Source organism: Hemibagrus wyckioides, linkage group LG03 (assembly GCF_019097595.1).
Source record: "Hemibagrus wyckioides isolate EC202008001 linkage group LG03, SWU_Hwy_1.0, whole genome shotgun sequence".
NCBI classification, from domain to species: domain Eukaryota; kingdom Metazoa; phylum Chordata; class Actinopteri; order Siluriformes; family Bagridae; genus Hemibagrus; species Hemibagrus wyckioides.
This window is the reverse complement of record NC_080712.1, coordinates 31,305,015-31,330,181: the sequence shown is the minus strand read 5'-3', so window position 1 is coordinate 31,330,181 and position 25,167 is coordinate 31,305,015. Positions and strand designations below refer to the sequence as shown.

Sequence of the window (25,167 nt, the reverse complement as noted above, 5' to 3'; positions counted from 1 at the left end):
AAACAACGTTCTTTTCCACTATAAAGAAGGAGTGAAAGCCATCGTTCACTTTGTTGTACTGCCGCTGATCTGGGTCATTCACAAGTTTCAGGCTTCTTAAAACATCATGAGCTTCATCATCCCCCATACAATAAATCAGTGTTCACCTGATGCTCTTCGGAGCTCGCCGTTATAAGTTACTCGCATAAGGAAATCTTTTAAACCTTCGTATCCATTTTGTTCGCTCATGAAGCTTGGAAAAGTCGAACGGCTCTGATGGCTGAATATTAAACGCCATTTACTATCCTGCTAACTCCTTCCCCTCTCTGCTGGTGTGAGAGGGAAGGGGAAGGAGTCAGACCGCTGCTGTGTAGATGTTTAAGCGTGCGCGTGATGCAGATTTGATTATGGGAAGCCAAAGGGGTCATAAAGAAAAAAAAAACACGCAGATTTGGTAAACATTAAGAAATCTGTACATCCTACTTGTATTATTGTTTTGGAAAAAATGACAATAGTGTGCTAGGTTAAAAATGTTTGCATTCTCTATTAAAGGTAGATTTTTTACCTATGAAATATTCAAATGTTATATTGCTATCACGTGTTCTGTAGTCTTGTGCTGTTTTAAGATTATATTATAGCACCCAAATCCTGAAAAAACAATTAATTTGCTAATATTATGCCATTATAGTTGTCAATGCAAAGAAGACTGGCTTGCGTGGTTGTTTGTCACGGGACTACTTTTCACAGCGTTTTAGGGCATTAAGCATTGGTGGTTCAGTGGTAGAATTCTCGCCTGCCACGCGGGAGGCCCGGGTTCGATTCCCGGCCAATGCAACAAGTTCATCTTTTTTGAACGCCGAAGGGGCCGAAAGAGAAGCAAGGTGTAATAAAGGTGTAATTCCCGGCCAATGCACAAATCTTTCAAAGGAGGTTGAATACTGATTATGAATATTGTTTTGGAAAATCTGACAGCTGTGTGGTGTGCAACTTAACAAGGGTGTGTAACATTAACAAGGGTGTAACTTAATCAAGGAAATTGCCAAAGACCGATTTATTTATTTATTTATTTATTTACTTTATTTATTTAAATATTTATAGAATTTCTCTTATATTCACTGAATATAACATCATTTTAATCATAACCTAGCAAAGAAAAGCACAAGCTCAGACCACTCTACACTTTTTGAATTAAAGTTTCCAGCATCATGAAGGATCTCTCTCACCCTGACCTCACATGACCTGTTCAATCCACACTCCACACATTATTGACCTTTCAGTTAAGAGATCTTTTGTTAATAAAAAAATATTTCAGTTAATTGACATTTCACCTTCTTGGAGTGTGGTTTGCTGTAGTTATGTAGATTTATCAGGTTACACCATGTCTTGAGTGTATTTAAAATACAACAGAAAATCAGTTTCTGCGGGGTTTTTTTTGTTGTTGTTTTTTTTAGATTTTATGAAGCCAGTCTCGAAACAATATCAATATATTTTTTAATATTCGACAAATACACACCAGTTTGTCAGAATGTTTATTTTCTCACTGCAGTCTCGCCATAAGAAACTTTTATTCTCGCTTTTAGACTTTGGCTATGAAAAGCCAAAGGGGTCACAAAGAAAAAACAAAAAATACGCAGTTTTGGTGAAAATCAAGATATCCATCTATTGCTATCACGTTTGCTGAAGTCTGATGCTGTGTTAAGATTATATGTAGCACCGAAATCCTAAGTACATTTAATTTGCTAATATTTTATTATTTTTGCTATCGGTTCAAAACAGGCTTGCCTAGGCTTACGTGGCTGCTTGTCGGGGGACTATTTTTCACAGCGGAAGGGCACAGCGTTTTCAGGTATGAAGCATTGGTGGTTCAGTGGTAGAATTCTCGCCTGCCACGCGGGAGGCCCGGGTTCGATTCCCGGCCAATGCATAAACTTTTCAAAGGAGGTTGAATATTGATTATGAATATTGTTTTGGAAAATCTGACAGCTGTGTGGTGTGCAACTTAACAAGGGTGTGTAACATTAACAAGGGTGTAACTTTGGTTTGAGAAGTGGGGGACACACAAGATGGGGAGAAATGTTTTTGATTTGAATCCCATATCCTGCATTTACATACATTTAGGGACTATGGTGATACAAAATCCAGGAAATAATTAAGTTGATTATAATGATTAATTCTGCCAAAAGGAATAGTTTTACTTTCTTTATTGCTTAAATGAGACCAATCACCAAGAAAATTATTTTATACAGTCAAAAATGTTCACCATTCATGTTTTGTTTGAATAAAATTTAAATAATGTGAGTCTCAATTACCACTGTTAAACAAACTTTTATTTTAAACTAACTGCTGTACCTGAAAATGTAAAATAAATAACTTGTTGCACAGGACGTTTGTCAGAGAGCTTTTATGAACTGTGTGTGTTGCAACACTACTCTGTAATAACTGGTGCAGATAGACAGCAGCTACATTAATATGTAATTATATGAAAATGCTGATCATTACTTTAATAATTGTCTTTTATGCACAAACAACCATTCTTAGTTAATGAACAAATTAAAATATTTACATTCGCGGTTTACACGGTTTAAAGTAAACTCGTTTTTATGCTACACAGAATGTTCCTGAAAATATGATTATCCTGACCTGAGCTAATTTACTGAATGAACCAACTTATATCTTATATATTATATAACTTTCTTTCTTTCCCTCCATGATGACATTGAAGTCGTCATTTGCTGCTTCTGGCGATTCATCACTGATTGTGCCCCAACCGCGATACCTGTTCATTACACCTTTCATTGAGCAAGTTTTAGAGTGTGCACGCGACGTTCCAGGACATGGACGCGCACATCGACACAGACAGACTCTCTGTGTCCTACTCAGTCCTGTGCATCCGTGGCGACGACAGCGTGCAGGTAAAAAAATCATAAGAAACCAATTTTAAAAAGTGTGTGGGGAGGCAAAAACGGGATTTTAAAAAGCGGGGGAGACATCTCCCCCCTGTCCCCAGTCGGAAATCATGCCCCTGTGTACACGTATTTGAAGTACTTGAATGTGTAATACTTGACTGCTTTTGACTAATTTCCCAGCCAATGCAAAAATCTTTTTCTGAAGGAGAGTGATAGACATTCTGATTCTGAGTGAACTGATACTGGCAGTTCTTGAATGAAAGTACTGGTTATGTCATTTGTGAATGAAATATTCAAATTAGTGAATGAAATTATGTCACTGATTGGCTCAGCTAATAGCTGAGCCAATATCACACCAGAGATACCAGTTACATACGTATTTATGACTACTCACTCAAAACTAGCCTGCACTGACTGAAATGTCTTTTTTGTAAACAAATTCATCAGACCATCAACTAGACTTTCAGAATTCACGGAAATAATGAAAAAGTGATTTCTTTTTTTTTTATATACTCACATGACACACATTCAAAATCACATTCTTCTCCATTTGTGAAAATTATGGACAGGCCATTCCCAACCACTTTGGACTGGAGGTGATTGTCAGCGATTTCACTTAAGCAGTATTTGAACAATTGAACAGTATGCATGATAATGTCTCTGTCTCTCTCCCTCTACTCATAGAGCAACCAGCTCACCCTTTTTTCTCCCATGTGATGCTGTACTAGGTGAAAAGCCTCTCAGGGGGGCTCATCTCATCTCACCTTTTTTTACATACACATATAAGAAATCTACGCATTAGCTTTTACAGCTGTCTCACAATCTGACTAAAACTTGGACTGCTAACGTTCCTAGACAATGGTTTTGTAGACTGTTTGGTCTAGATCTTGCTCACATTGCGATCCTGATAGACTAAAACATTGCTTAGAAAATTTGTTGTTAAGCACACGGTTACACTTAGTAGAGGCGTTATGCTCATGTCCATAGACTTATGCATACATACAAAAAAATAATAATCTGGCGCCACCTAGTGGTGAAATTATCTAACTTACAGAAAGGGACACAAAAAAATCAGTCAAATCTCTTTCAGATAACGGAATCAAAAGATTCGATTCACTGGGATGACTCGAAATTACCACCCCTAGCTGTCACCGTGGAAATCCAGTGGGGTCGCATTGAAACATCATGCAGGTTTGTTGAAGATGAACAAATATATACATCATAACTGATCAGTTCACTGTTGTAAGATATATGCATTATTTATAGCTTTAAATAGCACGAATGCAAGTTTTACAAACTGTTATTCCTCAATTATTAATGTGTAATAAAGCTGTAATACAGCTAGTGTCTGGTACTGACCGTGGTTGACTAGTGTTTTTAATTAATGTGACAGTTGTGTAGTAGTTTAATAATATATGTACACCTAATTTAAGATTTATTCCCAAAATAAAGTTTGTCAGTGATAACTTCCAGTGTCAAATAGAAACAGGTCACAAACAGATAGATAGATAGATAGATAGATAGATAGATAGATAGATAGATAGATAGATAGATAGATAGATAGATAGATAGACATACTTTATTATATAATTTTCCATGAGGGAAATACTTTATTGATCCCATGAGGGAAATTCTTGTGTTACAGCAGATTAGACAGATACAGGATGCAACACATAACATACATATAGAGTGCAACAGTAAGGTGTTTTGGTGATCACAAGCCTCCGGAACAGCATCAATACTTCGATGCATCATGTCTATATATCTGTAGAACTGTAGGCAGTTGAAGAAATGGACACTGATTTTCACAACATATTCCACTTTTCAAAAGGAATGTAACTTACTCAAGGAAATTGCCAAAGACCGATTTATTTATTTATTTATTTACTTTATTTATTTAAATATTTATAGAATTTCTCTTATATTCACTGAATATAACATCATTTTAATCATAACCTAGCAAAGAAAAGCACAAGCTCAGACCACTCTACACTTTTTGAATTAAAGTTTCCAGCATTATGAAGGATCTCTCTCACCCTGACCTCACATGACCTGTTCAATCCACACTCCACACATTATTGACTTTCAGTTAAGAGATCTTTTGTTAATAAAAAAATATTTCAGTTAATTGACATTTCACCTTCTTGGAGTGTGGTTTGCTGTAGTTATGTAGATTTATCAGGTTACACCATGTCTTGAGTGTATTTAAAATACAACAGAAAATCAGTTTCTGCGGGGGTTTTTTTTGTTGTTTTTTTTTAGATTTTATGAAGCCAGTCTCGAAACAATATCAATATATTTTTTAATATTCGACAAATATACACCAGTTTGTCAGAATGTTTTTTTTCTCACTGCAGTCTCGCCATAAGACACTTTTATTCTCGCTTTTAGACTTTGGCTATGAAAAGCCAAAGGGGTCACAAAGAAAAAACAAAAAATACGCAGTTTTGGTGAAAATCAAGATATCCATCTATTGCTATCACGTTTGCTGAAGTCTGATGCTGTGTTAAGATTATATGTAGCACCGAAATCCTAAGTACGTTTAATTTGCTAATATTTTATTATTTTTGCTATCGGTTCAAAACAGGCTTGCCTAGGCTTACGTGGCTGCTTGTCGGGGGACTATTTTTCACAGCGGAAGGGCACAGCATTTTAGGGTATGAAGCATTGGTGGTTCAGTGGTAGAATTCTCGCCTGCCACGCGGGAGGCCCGGGTTCGATTCCCGGCCAATGCAACAAGTTCATCTTTTTTTGAACGCCGAAGGGGCCGAAAGAGTGTGAAGCAAGGTGTAATAAAGGTGTAATAAAGCCTTAATAAAGCTGTTATTTGGTACTGCTTGAGGTTCTATATTGTTTTGGAAAATTTGACAACTGTGTGGTGTGTACACTTATTTGATGTACATGAATGTGTAATACTTGACTACTTGTGACTAATATCCCAGCCAATGCAAAACTATTTAGTTTTTTTTTCTATTATGTCATTTACCATCTTCTTAGTAATTGATATCTGGTGCCTTTAAAATAATTAAATCATAAAAATACCAGATGAGAATAAACAATGTGCTATTGTTCCTTCATCACTTCAGTGCTATAACAGCTTTATAGAAACAAATTTACTGAACATATTTTTCTCATTCATTTTGTTCTACTGTCTCATGTTTTTTGTTCAAAGTCATGTGACTGGTTCTAGTAGCTTTCTCCTGATTTTTAAACACTGCATTAGAGTTTGGACTATGAATGAGAATCAAATAAATAAACAATATGGTCCTTTATGTCACTGATATTGGGTCAGCTGATATATGCATGATGGTTGTTCAGTTCATTTCCCTTTCACCAAGAAGAGAAAGGGGGGAAAAGTGCTTTTAAAAAGTCTGTAGCATGGAAACAAACCAGTTTGTGACTACTCACAAGACCTCTACCCATAGAGAATCCGACTCACCCTTTTTCTCACAGGTGATGCTGTGCTAGTTGAAAAGCCTCTCAGAGGGCCTCATCTCATCTCACCTTTTCACACACATACATAGAAAACTTATGTATTAGCTTTTACACCTGTCAGATAATCCGACCAAAGCTAGGACTGCTAACGTTCCTAGAAACTGGTTTTGTAGACTCTTTGGTCTAGAACTTGCTCACATTGTGATCATGATAGATAAAACATTGCCTTGTATAGATAATTCTGGCGCCACCTACTGGTAAAATGATCTAACTTATGGTAAAAATCAGACAAATGGGCACTGATTTTCACAACATATTCCATTTTTCACAAGAAATGCAACTTATTCAATCAAATTGGTAGACCGATTTATTTATTACACACACATTACTGACCTTTTAGTTAAGAGATCTTTTGTTAATGGAAATATTTCAGTTAATTGACATTTCACCTTCTTGGAGTGTGGTTTGCTGTAGTTGTGTAGATTTATCATTTTGTTGCATGTCTTGATCTTCCTGACCTGGACACCATATACCGCAAGTGGTGCTGGGCCAAAGCCAGGAAGATTATGAAGGACCTCAGTCATCCCAACAATGGACTCTTCTCTCTGTTGAGGTCAGGGAAACGTTTCCGTTCCTTGAAGGTGAACACAGAGAGAATGAGGAGGAGCTTCTTACCGCAGGCCATTCGGGCCCTCAACCAGTACACCTAGGATCTGGACTTTCTGGACTTACCCCCACACGACATAACATTCTACCTCAGCTGATTGTTGCACATGCAATAATTGTACTACTTTGTACTCTGCACTACTCTGTACACACAATAACACTCTCACTGTACATCTTTTCTGTACATCTTTGTGTGCACACTGCACTGACACTTTACTCCCTGTTCAATTGGACATTTATTTTTGCCTATATATACATCTACATATATATTTATCTTACATATGCACACTGTACATACTGTATTCATTTGCTACACCATTTCGAAGTTGACCATTTTATCTACATATATGCATATACTGTATCTTCTATATGTTATAGAGTCTACACATATATATTATTATTTTTCTCATATACTATATATATACTATATTGTACTGTATTGTATTAGTGTATTATATTTTTGTTGTTATATTTGTTTTTTTATATATATAGTTTTAAATAGCAGTTTTATATTTGTATACATTATATATTATATTACTATTTTTATTATTATTATTTTATTTTTCATTATTTATAATATTTACTGCTATATTGATACTACATATATATATTTATATTATATAGATATATATCTATATATACATACATAGACATATATATATATATATATATATATATATATATATATATATATATATTATATATATCTGACACTTTCGTTTGTGATTTCCACCATTTAATTTTCCCTGCTTTCCCCTATATATTCTTAACTATATCCCCTATTTGTCATGTCCACACTTTAAATTTTTCTTTTCGTAAAAAGCATTTCACTACATGTCGTACTGTGTATGATTTCGTATGTGACCAATAAAATTTTGGAGTTTTTTTTAATCCAATCATGAAAAATATATGTCAAATATGTCTTGTTTTCTGGGAAATAATAATACTCGTACAACAATCTGTTGAACTCACCAAACTTTCCACTTTATTCTCGTAACCCTTATTCTTCAATACACATGTTTTTCTCCCCGGTCCCCACACAAACCGGTCCAGGTGCAACATCAGTTACAGAAATATATTCCACATCTTTAACAAATACCACATCTCCCCTTTCTAGAGAACAAAGGGTAGACTGCCTTTGTCTCCCCAGACCCTAGAGGATTATTCTGCCTCTGTGTTGAAAGGTCTGTGCCTACCTAGTTTCATAAGGAGGTAGAATGTTCACATAGATGCTTTAGTGAAAATCTTCTTAATGTAAAATTATTCAAATACTTTAGAATTCTAGCAAATTTGTATAAAGCGCTTACAATATATATATATATATATATATATATATATATATATATATATATATATATATATATATTGTAAGCGCTTTATACAAATTTAGAATAAGTTAAGTATTTATTAGAAGTAAGTAAACATATATTTAGAACAGAACAATTATTTTTGCTTTCTTTTTTCTGCCACCCATCTGTCTTTCAAGCTCATAAAAGCAAGACTTCTGAAATTCCTTCCAAGTCATTTCTTTTTCCATCCCCTGATGTTGGTAAAAAGAAAATACTTTTGAAGGACAATATATATATTTCCCAGGAATTCCAGGGAAGTCTGTATGTATATGTGGACTGCTTATTAAGCAAGTTGTCAATGGCCTGCTTCATTGGCGCTGTCCACCATTTGTGGTCCAGCACAAATACCCTTCCACGAGTCTTCACAGGTCCAGTGCGGGTACTTGTAGGTGAGGCCAGCATGGGCAGAGGTGGTGTGTATGTTGTTCCTACGTAAAAGAAATACAACAGAATCAATCTTTGCACCCTCAATAAATTCTAACAGTGTTTCATAACAGAGTTTGTTCATCTGAAATTTACCTAACTCTGACCCAGGTTCTGCACGAGCACCATGAGATGAGGACAGCGATGGCACAGGAAGCTTACCAGTGGATTCTACAAGTTAAGCATTTAGTTTTATGAATAAGGAAAAAACAAAGGCAGTAGGCGCACAATATTATTCATCTGTTAAACGTTTACCTGGTACGGACTGAAGTTCCAAATGGGAACTATGAAATGAAGACAGCAACGGCACAGGTGGCGATTCTACAAGGACAATAAAAGAGCATCAAGAATGTTACTACAGATAATTAATGTATAATAACAATGTCTTGTGAATTTATTCTAATTTAAAATGTCTACCTAAGTCTAGCTGAGGACTTGGAGTCACATCATGATCACCAGGATGGTCTGAAGACTGCGCAGTGGGCGTGCGTCCTTGCTCAGCTGGACTGAAAGCTTGAGTGGACTTGCTCTTGTGCTTTTCCCAGTCCAGCACAACAGGGCGACATCCAGGTTCCACATACTCCAGCCCAAACCTCTCCCCAGTATCTTTGGCGCACACCTGAAGGGCTGGATACTTTGGCGTTCCTGACACCCTCGCTGAAGCAGAATTGAGGTCGGCGATCAGTGACGGATCAAACACTCCCGGAAGCCGAACGCCTGGTATTTTCAGATCCACCAGGCGCTGAAAGTTCCAGCACGCCACTGCGGTCATTCCCTGGGCTTGAAACAGTTCAGAGGAAACACATGTGCCAGTGACCCACTGAGCCTGGTGAAAGTGGTAGCCCTCTTGCTGAGACGTTCCTCTTATTGGAATCCAAACATCAACTTTAGCACCCTCTCCCTGGACGTGATTGAGCTGAATTGTTCCACCATGCCTGAACAGGATCTCATCAGCCACCTCAGGATCACTAATACAGCCTCGCAGGATGTGAACGCGTTGGATGCGCCATGTCTTCAGCATAGAGGATTTGTACAGGGGAACACCGTTTGGATCGGATGCTGAGTGGAAGAGCTTCATAACACCTTCAACCCTCTTGATAAGTTCTTGAGGCTGGGGGATCTTTGTTCTACAGTGTTCCCGAATGTGTTGCTTGGTGGGGTTGGCAGGCTGAATCCCACAAAACGCATAGGCATTCTTGAGCTTCTGCAGGTCCTCCTGATCTACCACGCAGAAAGCGGCAGACAGGAACTGTGCAAAGGAGCTGTACAACGCGTGATGCTCTGACGCACACTCACGAAGGAAGCGTCTCATGCAATGGAAAACGTCAAGCTTGATTGTTATATCCTTATTGAAGTGGGACCTTGACACACATGTGTTTCGTAGATCACCAGATGTTGCCTCAGCAATAACGCCATCCACTGTCCGCCAAGCATCTCAGTTCAGATGTTCCATTTCTTCGGGGTCTGGCACTCTAAATGCTGCACAGCAATCCCTAAAAACACAACCGAAACATGTAGTTCTGACATTCAATCAATCAACCCAACACAAATCATTCAAGATGATATAATTAGTCTTTGTATCTAGTTATCAACTGTGTGACACGTAATGTCTCACCTGTTTACCACTGGTACTGTGCCTTCTCCACTCCAGCCATCGTGTACCGATACGCCAGCCCCTGGTACATGGTTTCCAAAGACATTTCCGTCTCAGACTGAACCATCACCCATGATATTACCATCCAGTGTTCGTTCATGATGGCATACGATGACATAGTGCCAGACGTGAATGTTACTTTTCTGGCCACCTTCCGGGTGTGGTCTGAGCGGAACGCCCGCCCAAATGTTCCCTGTAGAAGCTTTCTAATTGCTTCCTCCTGGCGCTGGTACTCATGAAGAAGGCAGTCCGTAAGGTAGTGTGCGGACACACAGAGGCCGTTCCATCCATCTGCATCACCGTATTCACCAAAGGGAGCAGGCTGAGTCTCCTTTCTAATGAATCCACTGGCAAGTGAGGAGGTATGCCAAGTTTGCACACTCATATTTGAGGTGCATCATTTCCATCACCTGGTTGGCCATGTCCGTGGGCGATTTACCTGTACGCCGTAGCTCATCCAATGGAGATTTACAGATACCTTTCTTATAAGTAAGAACTGCCGGCAAGACGTTAGTAAATCTTTTGGGGAGCATGTCCAGCCACTGTGGGTTGTCTGCATACCATCGTTTTTTGCAGACTTTGTAGCACAACCGTGATGAGAACAGGTAGTACTGACCTGTGATGCCCACAATCACACGAGGCCTAACGACTCCAGCAGATGTAACCTGAGTCTGCCTACACCCTTCAATGCATGGCAAAGCGTAGGTATTCCTCAGTCTAGCCATCAAGGTGTCATTTTCAGGCTTCCAAATGAAAAATGGATGAAGCTGGAAATATTTGGGGGATGGTAGATCTGAGATGGTGTCAATCAGTTCTGGCTGAGGAGGTAAACGCCACAATGACACTGTCTTCAAGGGGTTACTCAAAGGCGATGAGCCTGGCCATAGACCCATGGATTCCAGCTCTGTCTTCATCCAGATCTTTTGCTGACGGGAACACTTCCAGTCATGACCGTAGGCAAGAGGTTGTGGAGGAGACCATCTAGGGAGAGCTAAAATAAAAAAATCAAAAGAACAAAGATTTTCTAATTACAGCTACTGACCTCTAGCAATCACTCATGGCCAGTGAAAAAGACAAAAATAACCTTTCTTACTGGTTACTGTCTGTTGCGGAGGTGGTGGGCTGCACACCGAAGAGCCGAGGGCAGAGGTGGATGAGTCTGGGAGGACAAATAGTAATTAAAAAGACATTTAAAAGTGTGACAATAAACAAAGAAAAACAACTTTATTATTTATTATTATTAAATTATTATTTGTATAATTTATAATAATTTGTATATATGTAGATTATACATTTTAAACATGATTTTAAATGCTAAACAGTAAAGGTTAGGTGAACATGACAATTAGCTAAAAATAAATAAATAAATACACAAAACACACCTGTAGTTGAAACCGGTCTCTTAGTTTGTGTGGAAGCTGATTGTTCTGGCACAAGAAACATCAGCTCTTTGGGAAGGGGCACAGGTGTTTTTTGAGCTGGCAAGGCTGGTGCTAGTGAAGGAAAAGGTACGAAATCAAAGAAAATAAGATTAGATAAGATTAGATTAGTAATTGAGAGAAATGTCTGAATATATAAGCAGAATTAAAATCTAATTATTAGTAAATAATATAGAATTATAAATAATTTACCATCGACTGGTGGCAGTTGCTTGATGTCAGGAGGTGGTACGGAGAGGGAGCAGAGGGCACTGCAAGATACAAAATCTTGTCAGGCATTTGTGTGTAATAATCTAAAGTTTGCAAAATACCCATTCTTACTTCACCTGCTTATCGTAAAATACAAACAAACAGAAAACATTATTCCTACTCAAGGAATGTTAATCATTTCAAACCATGAAAAGGTAAATTACATGCACATGCACCATCGTGTGTTAGTAGACAGAAATATTTAAAACTTGACAATAAAAAAAATGAGTACTTACCCTGATAGTGGTTGATAACAGTTCATCATGGGCGGGGAATCAATTCATAGCCCCTTGAACAGTTAGTATATTGCCAATGGCACAGACACTTGTTAGTGGAACACGGACAAAATAAGAAAGGCTTTTTGTTCAGACTTGGAAAGCATTTCATATCACAGTTCAACAGAACTGTGCTCCAGTGCAGACGACGATGGTGGTGTCGGCCGTAAAGACCCCTGCAGCCTCCTCCTGCTGAAGGTTCTTCATCAGGTATACTGTGTAACCAATGTCATTTTCAAGCAGCCACCGGAAAGATTTCCCCTTGTACTTTCCAAACTGCAGGATGTATTCGCCAAAAACTTCTCTTTTATCAGAGGCGCCACCTCCTCTCTGACTGACCACAGCAAGAGCGTTTCGTCTAACAAGCTCTTCCTCCTTCGGTGCCGACTTGTCCGGCAGAGACGGGTTGTCTTTGATCAGCCTGGCCTCCTCGGTTGGCTCCTGAAGGAGATATCCTAGTGGTCCCTTACGGAACACGACCTTAACGCATCCTGGGAAAAACACAGCCTTTTTGTGCATGATGATCTGTAAGACAGAAAAAGTAGTAACTGTTAGAATTTAGTATGTCTGTTTTAAAACAAAATCTTACAATAATCACTATAAAAAAAACTTAAAGGACATCCTGACCTCCCTGGCCCAAGCTTAACAATCGTATAATTTAATTATCAGGCATGTAACAACTGTTCTCAGACCAGTCCTTCACACCTACTGGTTTATCACCAAGGAGTGACTGATTGACTAAAGTGTGAAGGGCGGTGGGCCATCAGAACCATCACAGACAAAGAGTTTCAGACACTCAAGTGTCAGACACTCATTAACATAAAGAGTGTAACCTCATTAGCATTAAAAGCATTCGATGCGTTTCCTAGAATGTAACTTGAAACACAAAACTGTGTTTTTTACAGTCATTAAATACATAGAGAAGCACAAAATAACGTTAACATTAATAATTTGACCATTAAAGCAGCCAAAGCTGTCAAAGGGCAAACACTCCCAATAGGACAGAACTAACGTCATTTAAAATACTGTAATAGATGTAATCCGATAAACACTACAATAATAATAATAATAATAATAATAATAATAATAATAATAATAATAACAACAACAACAACTCATTCGTTAAACAGAAATAAACAAACGGTCTCGCTTAGCATCGCGTGCATGTTCATGTATTAGAATGAAAAAAAACAAAACAAGAACAAACAAACAAACAAAAAAACAAACAAACATTACACAAGTAAAAACACCACCGTTCATTAATTCACCAGACAATAAAGACGATAAAAAGGTAAATAACGAGAGAGAACATACAAGGAAAAAAATCATAATCTATATGTTTTAACACGAAAAGCATATTCAAGTCAAGCTCGTGACTTATAGTTAAGCTCGTGAGTTATAGTTAAGCCATTACATTAATCATTCACGAACAATGTTTGATGCTAGCGTGTTTGCAGAGAAGCTAATTTGGGCATTAACTGTAAAAAGCAAACACACGCTAATGTCATTTTAAAGTACAGTAACATACCTGTCATCGAGGTGCTGACACTTTGCTGAATGAACTGGACAGGGGTCGGACACTGCGCGTACACTGACGACGCGCGCGTGCGCAGACCGGAGCAAAATCACCGAACAGCGCCAGCAGAGGGTCAGCGGCCGAAAATATACCGCAGCCGTAGTGTTTTAGCATCGGGCTCGATTCCCGGACAATGCAATATGATCATAACTCAGTCGTTTACATATCAGAGGACAGATGAGGTGGACAGTTAGGATATATGGTAAGATGTGATTGAATGAATAGATGGAGGACAATGTTATTAATATTTTTTCATGTTTGTGAGATTGTGTGCCAAATCTTGCATCCTGTGTACCAAATAAGTAGTGTATCTGTTGTATCAATTTTCCCATCCTTTCGGATGAAAGAAGTAAGGATTACAGATCGTTATTCCTACCCTGTTATAATACAGTGTTGGAGGCATAAAAACGATCTTTTTTAGGTATTTGTTCTGCACAGAAAATTAGCACCAGGAATGTAAATCTTTTAATTTGTTCATTAACTAAGGATGGTTGTTTGTGCATAAAATACAATTATTCAAGTAATGATCAGCATTTTCATATAATTACATATTAATGTAGCTGTTGTCTATCTGCAGTTGATATTACAAAATAGTGATGTAACACACAGTTCATAAAGCTTTTTGCTTTTTCTCTTCTAAACCCCTGCGGTTTGGTGGATGTGTCTCTGACAGACGTCCTGTGCAACAAGTGATTTATTTTACATTTTCAGGTACAGCAGTTAGATAAAAATGAAAGTTTCAAAAAGTGGAAATTGAGTCTCACATTATTTCAATTTTATTCACACACAAAACATTAATGGTGAACATTTTTGACTTTGTAATATTATTCTCTCAAGTCTTGGTGATAGGCCATTATTAAACAATAAAGAAAGTAAGACATCTTTTTTATATAGACAGTTGAGTAGCCTACTATCTTTTTTGACAGAATTTATCATTATAATAACTTAATTATTTCCTGGATTTTGTATCATCATAGTCCCTAAATGTATATAAATGCAGGAAATGGGATTCAAATCAAAAACATTTTCCCCCCATTCCCCCCACTTGTCAAACCAAAGTTACACCCTTGTGTGTGTGTGTGTGTGTGTGTGTGTATCGCGTGCTGTAAACTGTAAATCGTGTTGTAAACGGCGACAGTGCTAAAACTAACACAATCAACATTTAAATGAATGCCTATGACATTTCTTCTAAACTCCTGGGCTAAAATATATCCGGGATAAAACGGGACTCGAGCCCTCGAATGATTAGCGACGTCCCTGTGCGCCACCACGTTTGCTGCAGTGGAAACTTTAAACTTTTACTGTGAGAGCTGTGTGACTACTCCATAGCTTTTAGATTTGTTGAAATTTGGCTTTTCTTTCGCTGCATCCACAGAGCTAACAGCCATCGTTACCCCGCTGGCATCACCCCTCAGTGTGTTTTGCTGCTTTTTAACCTCCTCTGATTGTCGTGCCATGTTCATGGCTTTTGTCAGGTCCAAATCCATCTCCATTTGCATAAGCTCAGATAGGGTCTTCTCTTATAAGTTCATCATACAATGTCCAGTAGTTACGCTGCTCTATAGCGCATACAGTGCAGTAACGAAAGCATCGACATTGGTCTCATTGGGCATATATGAATCGTGCTCGTTCATAAACAACGTTCTTTTTCTCTATGAAGGAGTGAAAGCCATCGTTCACTTTGTTGTACTGCAGCTGATCTGGGTCATTCACAAGTTTCAGGCTTCTTAAAACATCATGGGCTTCATCATCCCCCATACAATAAATCAGAGTGTTCACCTGATGCTCTCCGGAGCTTGCCGTCAAGTTACTGCTTGTCTCCGTCATTAATTTTGCTCATCTGACTCTTTTCTTTATTCCCAGGCAGACCGCTGCTGTGTAGATGTGTAAGCGTGCGCGTGGCAGAGCTTTGGCTATAGACAGCCAAAAGGGTCACAATGAAACAACACGCAGTTTCGGTAAAAATGAAGAAAATGAAGTAAAACCGTGATTTATTGTTTTGGAATAAACGACAGTATTGTGGTAGGTTAAAAATGTTTGTACTCTTTATTAAAGGTAGATTTTTTCAATTATCAAATATTCAAATCTTATATCTCTATCACGTTTGCTGTAGTCTGATGGTATTTTTAAATGATATGTAGCACCGAAATCCTGAGAACAATTAATTTGTTAATATTATAATATTATAGCTATCGGTTTAAAGAAGACCGGCTTGCATGGTTGTTTTTCGGGGGACTATTTTCCACAGCGGAAGGGCACAGCGGTTTAGGGAAATAAGCATTGGTGGTTCAGTGGTAGAATTCTCGCCTGCCACGCGGGAGGCCCGGGTTCGATTCCCGGCCAATGCAAAAATGCTTTTTTTAACGCCAAAGGGGCCAAATTGAAACAACTTGCAGTTTTACAGGTTTAACACGGTGTAATAAAGCTCTTATCTGCTACTGTTTGAGATTGAATATTGTTTTGGAAAATTTGACAGTTGTGTGGTGTATACACTTTGACATACTTGAATGTGTAATACTTGACTACTTGTCATTAATTTCTCAGCCAATGCAAAAATCTTTCATTTTTTTCTATTATGTCATTTGCCATCTTCTTAGTAATTGATGACTGGTGCCTTTAAAATAATTAAATCACTAAAATACTAGATGACAAATCTACTGAACATATCTTTCAAATTCATTTTGTTCTACTGACTCGGCGATTTCACTCATGCAGTATTTGAACAATTGAACAGTATGCATGATAATGTCTCTCTCCCTCTACTCAGAGAGCAACCAGCTCACCCTTTTTTCTCCCATGTCATGCTGTACTAGGTGAAAAGCCTCTCAGGGGGTGTCATCTCATCTCACCTTTTTTTTACATACATATATAAGAAATCTACGCATTAGCTTTTACAGCTGTCTCATAATCTGACTAAAACTAGGACTGCTAACGTTCCTAGACAATGGTTTTGTAGACTGTTTGTTCTAGAAAAAATATTATAAATACTACAATACTACAAAAAATGCTGCATACATCTTTGTGAACTATAAGCACAAAGACAGCATGCAGTTCATAAGAGTTTATGCAAACACACATTTATGAATAATATATAATGAATTCTGTAAGTAGAGACACACAAAACCAAAGAAATCTGTGTTTATCAATCAATTTATTTATTAGACATTTTAAACACTAAAGAACAATCAACACAAAAAGCAATTGTGAAAAAACACACCAGAGATATACAAAGATATACATATCTCTAGTTAAGTATTTATTAGAAGTAAACATATATTTAGAACAGAACAATTATTTTTGCTTTCTTTTTTCAGCCACCCATCCCTGTCTTTCAAGCTCATAAAAGCAAGACTTCTGAAATTCCTTCCAAGTCATTTGTTTTTCCATCCCCTGATGTTGGTAAAAAGAAACTACTTTTGAAGGACAGTATATATATTTCCCAGAAATTCCAGGGAAGTCTGTATGTATATGTGGACTGTTAGGACCCTGCTTTAGTTCCATTTTACAGAACCTACACAGGCGTCCAACATGGGGAGCTCTTGCGTTTTTGTTGTTTTTTCTCCTCCACCCGTTTCTTTGTGGATGCAAGTTCTCGCTGAAAGAACTCAATTTCCATAAAGTCTTGAAATGGCATTTTGGGGTTTGTTAGTCCTTCGGCACTGTAAGCTTTAAAAACCTTTCTGGAACAGTAGAAGTATCTGATGGGGCCTTGCTGATAAAAAAAGTGGACAGAGGAGCCATCGTTCTCATAGCGAGACTTTGGCTGTCTACAGGCAAGACACGTCTTTGTCTGCTCCTTCTGCTGTTGTTGTTGTTGCTGCTGCCGCCTCTCCATGACAACTCAAGACGGCGCCGGTGAGGTCGGCTGCCGTCTCGACTGCTCCTACCACTTTTTCTTTGTTTTTGTGTTTTAAATTAAGTTTCAGTACAGTAATACCGGCTAATTCTCCATCATGGAGTACATTCGTTACAATAGACATACTCTTATTTCTATTGGTGTACAATGTACTCACAATTCGATGTTTTTGACCCCGGATCCAAGCTGGCCGAGTGAGATCCTAAGGGAGAACGAAGGACGCGACCCGAAGGGGCGGCCCCGGGGGAAACGAGCCGGCGTCAGGAACAGGCTGAGAGCCCGTGCACACCGCACACCTCTGCCTAGCATCCTGCTCGCCAACGTCCAGTCACTGGAGAACAAGCTCGATGACCTCAGGGCCAGGGTAAAGTTCCAGAGAGACATTCGGGACTGCAATCTCCTCTGCTTCACCGAGACATGGCTGAACCCAGCGGTGCCGGACCACGCCATCCAGCCGGCCGAGTTCTTCTCGGTTCACCGCGTGGACAGAACACTGGAGTCGGGGAAGTCAAGAGGAGGCAGCATGTGTTTAATGGTGAACGGCAGCTGGTGCGACAGCGAGAGCATTGTTCCTCTCACACGCTCCTGCACACCCAACCCGGAACTACTGACCATCAAATGTCGTCCTTTTTATTTTCCTCGGGAGTTTACATCGGTCATAGTCAGCACCGTTTATATTCCGCCTCAGGCGGACACGGACACTGCTTTATGCGAGCTGCATGAAGCACTCACACAGCACCAGACTCAGCACCGGGACACTGTGCTTATTGCGGCGGCGGACTTTAATAGTGCCAACCTCAAACGCACAGTGCCAAACTTTTACCAACACATCAGCTGCCCCACCAGGGGTGAAAGGACACTAGACCACTGCTACACTACAGTCAAAGACGGCTACAAGGCACATTCTCGACCACTGTTTGGGAAATCCGACCACGCCGCCATCTTCCTCATGCCAAAATATAAACAAAGGCTCAAGCAGGAAGTTCCAGCTAGGAGGGAGGTCTTACGCTGGATGGACCATTCGGTGGACGCTCTGCAGGACACTCTGGAGAACGCAGACTGGGACATGTTCCGGCGCAGCTCTGATGACGTCAACATGTTTACGGAAGCGGTTGTGGGATTCATCGGGAAACTAGCGGATGACACGGTTCACAAGACTATCATCAGGACTTTCCCCAATCAGAAGCCGTGGGTGGATAAATCCGTCCGCGATGCTCTGAGATCCCGCTCCGCTGCATACAACACGGGGCTCGCCAGTGGAAACATGGAGGAGTATAAAGCTACATCCTACAGCATCCGCAGAGTGGTGAAGGAGGCGAAGCGGCGCTATGGACAAAAACTAGAGTCACAATTTCAACAGAGTGGCTCTAGGAGTCTGTGGCAGGGACTAAGGACTATGACGGACTACAAAACACCATCTTCCAGATCAGTGAATGCAGACGCTTCTCTGGCAGACGAGCTAAACACCTTTTATGCTCGCTTCGAGGCTGCAGCTCAGAGTGCTAACGGTGTTAGCAGCGCTAACAGCGCTATAGGCAGCACACACGAGGAGCATGCCGGAGAGGACAACGCGTTCATCATCTCGGAGCACGGCGTGAGGAAGGCATTCAGGAGAGTGAACACCAGGAAGGCAGCAGGGCCAGATGGCATCACGGGTCGGGTCCTGAAGGCCTGTGCTGACCAGCTTGCTCGTGTGTTCACTGAGATTTTCAACCTCTCCCTGGAACAGTCTACAATCCCGACGTGCTTCAAACGGTCCACCATTGTTCCTGTCCCCAAGAACCCCCAGCCCGCCTGCCTGAACGACTACCGTCCAGTGGCCCTGACCTCAGTGGTGATGAAGTGCTTCGAAAGACTCATCAGAGACTTCATCACTTCTTCCCTACCTGACACCTTGGACCCGCTACAGTTCGCGTACCGTCCCAACTGATCTACTGAGGACGCCATCGCACACCTCCATCACGCAGCCCTGAGCCATCTGGACAGCAGAAGGGGGAATTATGTCAAAATGCTGTTTGTTGACTACAGTTCAGCGTTTAACACCATAATTCCCTCCATACTCACCACTAAGCTGGAGATCCTGGGCCTTAGCCCATCCCTGTGTCGGTGGATCTCCAACTTCCTGTGAGACAGACCTCAGGCAGTACGGGTGGGCAACCATGTCTCACCCTCACTCACCCTCAGCACTGGAGCCCCCCGGGGTTGTGTTCTGAGCCCCCTGCTGTACTCTCTGTACACCTTTGACTGTGTGGCCACTTCCAGCTCCACCAACATCGTGAAGTTTGCGAACGATACTGTGGTGGGCCTGATCTCCAATAACGACAAGACGGCCTACCTAGAGGAGATTAAAAACCTGGAGACATGGTGCCAGGTCAACAATCTCCTCCTGAACATCAGCAAGACTAAGGAGTTGATAGTGGACTTTAGCACAAAGCAGGAGAGGAATTACCAGCCCCTCACCATCAACGGGACCCCAGTGGAGAGAGTGGACAGTTTCCGGTACCTAGGTGTCTACATCACGCAGGACCTGACATGGTCCTGTCACGTTAACACCCTGGTGAAGAAGGCCCGGCAGCGTCTTTATCATCTCAGATGCCTGAAGGCCTTTAAACTGCCCTCAAAGGTGCTAAAGACATTCTACACCTGCACCATTGAGAGCATCCTGACGGGACGTATCACTGCCTGGTTTGGGAACAGCACCAAACAGGACAGGCAAGCTCTCCAGAGGGTGGTGCGATCAGCCGAGCGTACCATCCACACCGAGCTGCCTGACCTGGACACCATATACAGCAAGCGGTGCTGGACCAAAGCCAAGAAGATTATGAAGGACCTCAGCCATCCCAACAATGGACTCTTCTCTCTGTTGAGGTCAGGGAAACGTTTCCGTTCCTTGAAGGTGAACACAGAGAGAACGAAGAGGAGCTTTTTCCCGCAGGCCATTCGGGCCCTCAACCAGTACACCTAGGATCTGGACTCTCTGGTCTTACCCCCACACAACATAACATAACATTCTACCTCAGCTGATTGTTGCACATGCAAATATTGCACTACTTTGTACTCTGCACTACTCTGTACACACAATAACACTCTCACTGTACATCTTTTCTGTACATCTTTGTGTGCACACTGCACTGTCACTTTACTCCCTGTTAAACTGGACATTATATTTTGCCTTATATACACTTCTACAATATATTTATATATTTATCTTACATATGCACACTGTACATACTATATTCTTTTGCAACACCATTTCAATGTTGACCATTTTATCTACATACAACAATGTCTTGTAAGTTTATTCTAATTTAAAATGTCTACCTGACTCTAGCTGAGGACTTGGAGTCACATCATGATCACCAGGATGGTCTGAAGACTGCGCAGTGGGCGTGCGTCCTTGCTCAGCTGGACTGAAAGCTTGAGTGGACTTGCTCTTGTGCTTTTCCCAGTCCAGCACAACAGGGCGACATCCAGGTTCCACATACTCCAGCCCAAACCTCTCAGACGACGATGGTGGTGTTGGTGGAGCTAGTGATTAACACACAAGACATTAACATATACAGCAGATGTTTTAAGACAAAATGAAAATCCATTTGGAACACAATCAATTTATGACATGCAGTCAATATAGAAAAAAATACTTACACTGTGACTGTAGCTTGGAGGGGGAGATGTTCAATGTTGCACTCTCTAACTCGTCGGCGTCTTCCAATTCTGTTGTCGAAATACAAGAATTAGCAGTTTGTGTTTTCATTATAAAGGAAGCATACCCAACAGCTCTGCTGTCCCAAATCTCCCACCATGTACTCTTGGAGCGAGCGCCGAAACCAACCAGCTGGTCACCCTCTGATGATGCTGTAGGCGCAGCTGGATTTTTGAACGTGTAGCTAAGAAGAGACTGGACAAAGGTTAACAGACTGCTCTTGCTGGGTCCCTCGGCCGTAAAGACCCCTGCAGCCTCCTCCTGCTGAAGGTTCTTCATCAGGTATACTGTGTAACCAATGTCATTTTCAAACAGCCACCGGAAAGATTTCCCCTTGTACTTTCCAAACTGCAGGATGTATTCGCCAAAAACTTCTCTTTTATCAGAGGCGCCACCTCCTCTCTGACTGACCACAGCAAGAGCGTTTCGTCTAACAAGCTCTTCCTCCTTCGGTGCCGACTTGTCCGGCAGAGACGGGTTGTCTTTGATCAGCCTGGCCTCCTCGGTTGGCTCCTGAAGGAGATATCCTAGTGGTCCCTTACGGAACACGACCTTAACGCATCCTGGGAAAAACACAGCCTTTTTGTGCATGATGATCTGTAAGACAGAAAAAGTAGTAACTGTTAGAATTTAGAATGTCTGTTTTAAAACAAAATCTTACAATAATCACTATAAAAAAAACTTAAAGGGCAGTGGGCCATCAGAACCATCACAGACAAAGAGTTTCAGACACTCAAGTGTCAGACACTCATTACCATAAAGAGTGTAACCTCATTAGCATTAAAAGCATTCGATGCGTTTCCTAGAATGTAACTTGAAACACAAAACTGTGTTTTTTACAGTCATTAAATACATAGAGAAGCACAAAATAACGTTAACATTAATAATTTGACCATTAAAGCAGCCAAAGCTGTCAAAGGGCAAACACTCCCAATAGGACAGAACTAACGTCATTTAAAAATACTGTAATAGATGTAATCCGATAAACACTACAATAATAATAATAATAATAATAATAACAACAACAACAACTCATTCGTTAAACAGAAATAAACAAACGGTCTCGCTTAGCATCGCGTGCATGTTCATGTATTAGAATGAAAAAAAACAAAACAAGAACAAACAAACAAACAAAAAAACAAACAAACATTACACAAGTAAAAACACCACCGTTCATTAATTCACCAGACAATAAAGACGATAAAAAGGTAAATAACGAGAGAGAACATACAAGGAAAAAAATCATAATCTATATGTTTTAACACGAAAAGCATATTCAAGTCAAGCTCGTGACTTATAGTTAAGCTCGTGAGTTATAGTTAAGCCATTACATTAATCATTCACGAACAATGTTTGATGCTAGCGTGTTTGCAGAGAAGCTAATTTGGGCATTAACTGTAAAAAGCAAACACACGCTAATGTAATTTTAAAGTACAGTAACATACCTGTCATCGAGGTGCTGACACTTTGCTGAATGAACTGGACAGGGGTCGGACACTGCGCGTACACTGACGACGCGCGCGTGCGCAGACCGGAGCAAAATCACCGAACAGCGCCAGCAGAGGGTCAGCGGCCGAAAATATACCGCAGCCGTAGTGTTTTAGCATCGGGCTCGATTCCCGGACAATGCAATATGATCATAACTCAGTCGTTTACATATCAGAGGACAGATGAGGTGGACAGTTAGGATATATGGTAAGATGTGATTGAATGAATAGATGGAGGACAATGTTATTAATATTTTTTCATGTTTGTGAGATTGTGTGCCAAATCTTGCATCCTGTGTACCAAATAAGTAGTGTATCTGTTGTATCAATTTTCCCATCCTTTCGGATGAAAGAAGTAAGGATTACAGATCGTTATTCCTACCCTGTTATAATACAGTGTTGGAGGCATAAAAACGATCTTTTTTAGGTATTTGTTCTGCACAGAAAATTAGCACCAGGAATGTAAATCTTTTAATTTGTTCATTAACTAAGGATGGTTGTTTGTGCATAAAATACAATTATTAAAGTAATGATCAGCATTTTCATATAATTACATATTAATGTAGCTGCTGTCTATCTGCAGTTGATATTACAAAATAGTGATGTAACACACAGTTCATAAAGCTTTTTGCTTTTTCTCTTCTAAACCCCTGCGGTTTGGTGGATGTGTCTCTGACAGACGTCCTGTGCAACAAGTGATTTATTTTACATTTTCAGGTACAGCAGTTAGATAAAAATAAAAGTTTCAAAAAGTGGAAATTGAGTCTCACATTATTTCAATTTTATTCACACACAAAACATTAATGGTGAACATTTTTGACTTTGTAATATTATTCTCTCAAGTCTTGGTGATAGGCCATTATTAAACAATAAAGAAAGTAAGACATCTTTTTTTATATAGACAGTTGAGTAGCCTACTATCTTTTTTGACAGAATTTATCATTATAATAACTTAATTATTTCCTGGATTTTGTATCATCATAGTCCCTAAATGTATATAAATGCAGGAAATGGGATTCAAATCAAAAACATTTTCCCCCCATTCCCCCCACTTGTCAAACCAAAGTTACACCCTTGTGTGTGTGTGTGTGTGTGTGTGTGTATCGCGTGCTGTAAACTGTAAATCGTGTTGTAAACGGCGACAGTGCTAAAACTAACACAATCAACATTTAAATGAATGCCTATGACATTTCTTCTAAACTCCTGGGCTAAAATATATCCGGGATAAAACGGGACTCGAGCCCTCGAATGATTAGCGACGTCCCTGTGCGCCACCACGTTTGCTGCAGTGGAAACTTTAAACTTTTACTGTGAGAGCTGTGTGACTACTCCATAGCGTTTAGATTTGTTGAAATTTGGCTTTTCTTTCGCTGCATCCACAGAGCTAACAGCCATCGTTACCCCGCTGGCATCACCCCTCAGTGTGTTTTGCTGCTTTTTAACCTCCTCTGATTGTCGTGCCATGTTCATGGCTTTTGTCAGGTCCAAATCCATCTCCATTTGCATAAGCTCAGATAGGGTCTTCTCTTATAAGTTCATCATACAATGTCCAGTAGTTACGCTGCTCTATAGCGCATACAGTGCAGTAACGAAAGCATCGACATTGGTCTCATTGGGCATATATGAATCGTGCTCGTTCATAAACAACGTTCTTTTTCTCTATGAAGGAGTGAAAGCCATCGTTCACTTTGTTGTACTGCCGCTGATCTGGGTCATTCACAAGTTTCAGGCTTCTTAAAACATCATGGGCTTCATCATCCCCCATACAATAAATCAGAGTGTTCACCTGATGCTCTCCGGAGCTTGCCGTCAAGTTACTGCTTGTCTCCGTCATTAATTTTGCTCATCTGACTCTTTTCTTTATTCCCAGGCAGACCGCTGCTGTGTAGATGTGTAAGCGTGCGCGTGGCAGAGCTTTGGCTATAGACAGCCAAAAGGGTCACAATGAAACAACACGCAGTTTCGGTAAAAATGAAGAAAATGAAGTAAAACCGTGATTTATTGTTTTGGAATAAACGACAGTATTGTGGTAGGTTAAAAATGTTTGTACTCTTTATTAAAGGTAGATTTTTTCAATTATCAAATATTCAAATCTTATATCTCTATCACGTTTGCTGTAGTCTGATGGTATTTTTAAATGATATGTAGCACCGAAATCCTGAGAACAATT

At 40.0% G+C, this 25,167-nt stretch overlaps 1 protein-coding gene, 1 long non-coding RNA gene and 4 other non-coding genes across 6 annotated transcripts; 4 read left to right on the top strand and 2 right to left on the bottom strand.

Annotated features, from left to right (window-relative positions):
* The first annotated feature begins 742 nt into the window (after window positions 1-742).
* trnag-gcc (transfer RNA glycine (anticodon GCC)) lies at window positions 743-813 on the top strand. The gene has a single exon. It is a non-coding gene; the product is annotated as a tRNA-Gly (tRNA).
* Window positions 814-1,832: 1,019 nt separating this feature from the next.
* Window positions 1,833-1,903, top strand: trnag-gcc (transfer RNA glycine (anticodon GCC)). Its single transcript has one exon. It is a non-coding gene; the product is annotated as a tRNA-Gly (tRNA).
* Window positions 1,904-5,549: 3,646 nt separating this feature from the next.
* trnag-gcc (transfer RNA glycine (anticodon GCC)) lies at window positions 5,550-5,620 on the top strand. Its single transcript has one exon. It is a non-coding gene; the product is annotated as a tRNA-Gly (tRNA).
* Window positions 5,621-8,454: 2,834 nt separating this feature from the next.
* On the bottom strand, window positions 8,455-9,087 carry LOC131346310 (uncharacterized). Its single transcript, XR_009203592.1, has 3 exons — window positions 9,014-9,087; window positions 8,855-8,929; window positions 8,455-8,763 (listed from the first exon to the last, which is right to left on the bottom strand). It is a non-coding gene; the product is annotated as an uncharacterized LOC131346310 (long non-coding RNA).
* A 7,141-nt stretch (window positions 9,088-16,228) lies between these two features.
* On the top strand, window positions 16,229-16,299 carry trnag-gcc (transfer RNA glycine (anticodon GCC)). The gene has a single exon. It is a non-coding gene; the product is annotated as a tRNA-Gly (tRNA).
* A 2,653-nt stretch (window positions 16,300-18,952) lies between these two features.
* On the bottom strand, window positions 18,953-24,889 carry LOC131346866 (uncharacterized). Its single transcript, XM_058380594.1, has 3 exons — window positions 22,956-24,889; window positions 21,453-22,107; window positions 18,953-21,335 (listed from the first exon to the last, which is right to left on the bottom strand). The coding sequence occupies exons 2-3, from the start codon at window positions 22,099-22,101 to the stop codon at window positions 21,106-21,108; spliced, it is 879 nt and encodes a 292-aa protein (XP_058236577.1). The 5' UTR covers window positions 22,102-22,107; window positions 22,956-24,889; the 3' UTR covers window positions 18,953-21,105.
* Between the last annotated feature and the right edge of the window lie 278 nt (window positions 24,890-25,167).